Genomic DNA, 5,000 nt, shown 5'->3' on the forward strand with positions numbered 1-5,000 from the left:
GGCAGGAAGAATTGACAGCAACTTAGCGCCAGGCTTTCGAGCGTCACCTCGAAGTCATCGAAAACAGCTGGCCTTAAACCAGGAGCTACGGGAAGCCACCTGGGGAACCGTTGCTTACTGCGCCCTCACGACGTTGCAGGTACGAAGCTAACAAATTCTAAAGGTGTCTTTGTCACTATTCTTCAACTGATAGTTTATATTCATTTGATGTATTTTTTTAAAACTGATAGTTTATATTCATTTGATGTATTTTTTTAAAACTGATAGTTTATATTCATTTGATGTATTTTTTTAAAACTGATAGTTTATATTCATTTGATGTATTTTTTTAAAACTGATAGTTTATATTCATTTGATGTATTTTTTTTAACCTGATAGTTTATATTCATTTGATGTGTCTTTTTAAACTGATAGTTTATATTCATTTGATGTATATATATATATATATTTTTTTACGACGAAGGAAGGTGAGATATTGAAAAAGTAATCTACTATGATTTTCACTGGATGCAGTAATTATTATGAAGAGAAAGAAAGAGAGAAAAGACAGTGAGAAATAAAGATAATACTTATGTATGCGCGAGTGAGAGAAGAAAAAGAGGGAGGGAGGGAGGGAGAGGAAGAGGGAAGAAGGAGGGAGGGAGAGAGAGAGGGAGGTATGTGTATATGTATATGTATATATATGTGTGTATATATATATATATATATATATATATATATATATATATATATATATATATAGAGAGAGAGAGAGAGAGAGAGAGAGAGAGAGAGAGAGAGAGAGAGAGATAAAAAAAAATATATATATAAATATGATTGATATAGAGAGAGAGATGAGATAGATAGAGAGAGAGAGAGAGAGAGAGAGAGAGAGAGAGAGAGAGAGAGAGAGAGAGAGAGAGAAAGAGAAGAGAGGAGAGAGAGAGAGAAGAGAGAGAGAGAGAGAGAGAGAGGGGAGAGAGAGAGAGAGAGAGAGAGAGAGAGAGAGAGAGAGAGAGAGAGAGAGAGAGAGAGAGAGAGAGAGAGAGAGAGAGAGAGAGAGAGAGAGAGAAGCGGTGGAAACAAAAAAAAGTGAGAGAGAGAGAGAGAGAGAGAGAGAGAGAGAGAGAGAGAGAGAGAGAGAGAGAGAGAGAGAGAGAGAGAGAGAGAGAGAGAGAGAGAGAGAGAGAAAGAAAGAGAGAGAGCGATTATCTTCTAAAGACTTAACAGAATCATTTTTTAATCACCACCTTTTTAATGAAGCGATTCATACGAGGTAATGCTAATCATTTACAGGTAAATTCATAGATGTGTCATTAACATTTGCTTTTACATAATAACTTTGTCATCTTCCGTACAATAATTTTCAATCCTTCTGAAAAAAATAAGTGATGTTTCCACTAGAACGGCTGTTAACATTACAAAATATTTTTGTACTCCAATTCATTACCACTGGTAGCAATAAAATCGGCAGAATATCTGTCACTCTCTTTTCCAACAAAAACGTTCAACTTACCCGAGTGAAGTCAAAATCCTTGATGATCGGGTACTTCGGACAAACACCAGCTTTGGTCACGCCAACGAGGGCTAAGAGTAACAAAAGCGCTGCTCGCATCTTGGTAACAAGAGCTCCGCGAGTAATGACAGTGCTTGCGAGTGTAAAGACAGCTCCTTCCTCGACTATATTTGACGACTGACTAACCAGCATGGGCGCCTCGGAGGGTCAGTATATTCGCTAGGCCCCGCCTCCGGAAAAAAAGTGTGGCCATACCAGTTGCCTATTGTTCTGAGTATAATAACACCATTGGTTTGGTATGAATCTAAGTATTCTATCAGTGGGACGTGCTGGGTGTTTATTGCAGATAGATTTATTTGTGAAAAAGTACAGGAAAACGGGTCTGGAACTTCATTAAATCTGGAAACTTCTTGGAAGCATCTGGCTACACTGAGAGAAACGCGACCGCCGAGGCATGTTCCCGCGCTACAGTATTCGCGGCCACTTGGTTGCCTTTCTAATCATCTGTCTTTACTGGCTTCTAGATGCTAAAAAACCACAAGGTCTAACGCGAATGATTACTTATTGTAAGTTAATCACTTAATGTAAAGAAAAGGCGTGTTTTCTAATTGGATACAAACGGATTTTCGCGGATATTGTCTCACTTTCTAGTCGTACTTTCACTCTGTGACGTTGGAAGGACCCGAAGCAATTAAAAAGTAGGATAAAGAAATCCAAAGCTTATACAAGGATTATTTACCGATTATAGGTTTCTTCCGTCAACTGTGATGTGTAATAGATACTGATATACCCTTAGTTTCGTGATTATGATTCGTATAACCTTCCCTAGTTCACAAATCTCACTGGAACTTAATTAGATTTATGAATAATAGTATTCTCCGGTTACATTTGTGTAAAAAAAAGTTAAAATACGATTTTTTTCTCTGAGTTATGAACATTGCGTCATTCTGAAAACAAAAGTATGAATAACATTTACCAAACCAAGTTTTGAATTTTGTTATACTTCGTTTCGAAGAGGGAAATGAACACATATTCCTACATACAGAACGTGATATACTATATCTATACAACATAGTAAAGCAGCGATTACTCTATGAATGTGTACATGAAAAAAAAAACAAATCCTGGCTTATGGCAACAAAATTACTCCGCATTTTACAATTATTCATAATTACTTAAGTAGTGCATGATGGCCACTGATCCGGTCTTTAGTCTACCCGTGAATGCTCTATTAAATTAAGAATTTTTCCACCACTTTCATGAACACGGAACTCACACTCTCTTCTCCTTAATTAATCAGTGTCTGAGAGATAATCGCGTTAGGTTAATTCATCATAAAGTGATGGTTAGTCTACGGTTGTGTGTATACTTATTTTATCATTGCTATGTTTACTTATCTTATCGTTGGTATGTATTCTTACCTTATCATTGCTTTGTATACTTATGTTATTATTTTTATGTATTCTTATCATCTGTATCTTATAATCACTATGTATATTTATTCTATCACTGATATGTATATTCATCATATTATCATTGATATGTATATTTATCTTATCATTTCTGTGTATGCTTATGTTATCATTGCTATGTATACTTATTTCATCATCGCTATACTATGCTTGTTCATTTCAGATAAACGGTTGATGGCTTTGATTATCAAATGTCATACCAAATAATAGAACAAAAAACACTATTGGTAATAGAACAACGGGAAAAAAAACATAACATTGTGGTGGGGAGGATAAAAAGTCTATGTGCGTGTCTTTTTGGTAAAAAAAAAAAAAAAAAAAAAAAAAGAAAGAAAAAAAAAATCCAGGGAATGGAAAATAACATGGACTTGTAACCTTTTGCAGTCGGGCATATAAGTTCCTGGGAAAGTTTTGAAAATATTTACGAGCCAAACCCTTCTGCATGGCGCGGAAAAAAAACACACCAAAAAACGTAGGAATACATTACCTATTGCAGGTTATAAGGGTTTAAAAATATCACCGATCCTTAAATTTTGACCCCGTGCAAAAAAAAAAAATAAAAAAAAAAAAAAAAAATAAAAAAAAAAAAAATAAAAAGAAGAAGAAAAAGTGATAACACTTTCCCTTTGTCATATTTGATCGGGAATGATCCGTTGGACACAAAGCAGGTACCAATATTGGTTCTGATTGTGGTGAAGAAAACTTTCAAGTCCCCTTATTTTCACCCCTTTAGTCTCGTTTACTTTTTCCTTCACACAGGCTGAACTTTTTTTTTTATCAGAACTTTGTTTTTGTTTTTTCTCTTTCACATCTGTTTATTAGGTCTATTGTTTTTTTTTCATTTCTCTTTTTTTCACTTCATGCTCGTGTGTGTGCTGTTTTATAATCATAACTAGTTTTATCTATTTGTTTATTTCTAATTATGTTTTATTTATTTTTATTTTTATTTGCCTTTATCTATACTTCCCATTTCCAGATAATCATAGGTATTTTTTTTTCTTTTGCTAATCGTTAATTTCTTATTTATGATGGGATTTATTTAAGAAACGAAGTCCTTTATTTATCAATAGGAGTTACTTCATAGTTTTAGATATTTCATTTACTATGATTAACGATTTCCTTGGTCAACATTCTGTCATAGATATTAATCACACCTACTGCATTACACTTCAAAAAACTTTTTAAAAAATCATGATTATCACTACATTACATCACAAATTAAACAAGACAATTCTTAATATTAGATACGGAAGCGACAAACATTTGCTTAATTTTGTTTGCTTTTAAGAAATTGCACGCGCATTTTGTCAAATATAATTCGAATAACCATTCATAATCCTAATAGAACACACATTTATCAAAGCATGTATAAAAATCAATTTATTTGAAAACAAGGAGAACCATAACCAGAAATACGCCACTGCATCCCATTGGGTTTATTACACGATAGGCCTATTTACACACAAACGACTGGGAGTACCTAAGCATGACCATTAAGTGACAGGTGAACCTAGACTAAGATACTTAAGGATCACTTAAAAGGTTTAGACTTTACATCTAGTGCTCTTATGAAGTTTCTCGATTACATTTCAAACAATTCACTCGCGCTTGTGATAAGAAAATAAGTGTTACAATCATTTAAAGCGTATGATTGTAATGCTAAAGCTATTCATTTACTAAAACCTGCTTACGGTCATCAGATCTATTCTAAACGGGAAAAAAGTATATCTATTAAATATTGGACCATCAGTTAGAAACCAATACTATTGAAAGATGTACGTGCAAGTTGTTTATAGTAAGATAAAGGGACTTACGTTTGTATTTTACAAATAAATGTAATAATTTAGTTCAGATACTTACTCTGACAGCAATCTTCAAAATTTAACATGTTCCGTATCTTGAAACTCTGGCTACTGTTTTAAGTGGAGAAATATTTGATTCCGAACACATGGTCTTGACTGAAAGTGTTACATTGAGCTTATCAAAAATTAGTTCCGTAACTTTCTTTTAAGTTCCCAGGAATAATTGCAATT

General features: G+C 33.8%; 1 protein-coding gene across 1 annotated transcript in view; it reads right to left on the reverse strand.

The window, feature by feature from the left end:
* Positions 1–1,688, reverse strand: part of LOC122246498 (apolipoprotein D) — a 21,164-nt gene extending 19,476 nt beyond the window's left edge. Inside the window, exon 1 of the mRNA XM_086549733.1 lies at positions 1,496–1,688. Coding sequence (XP_086405859.1) covers positions 1,496–1,687 — 192 coding nt within the window. The 5' untranslated portion in view covers position 1,688. The remainder of the gene's footprint in view (positions 1–1,495) is intronic.
* Positions 1,689–5,000: the final 3,312 nt, after the last annotated feature.

The sequence above is a fragment of the Penaeus japonicus genome, unplaced genomic scaffold (genome assembly GCF_977035675.1).
Source record: "Penaeus japonicus unplaced genomic scaffold, GWHDUDI00000001_assembly GWHDUDI00000002, whole genome shotgun sequence".
NCBI lineage: Eukaryota > Metazoa > Arthropoda > Malacostraca > Decapoda > Penaeidae > Penaeus > Penaeus japonicus.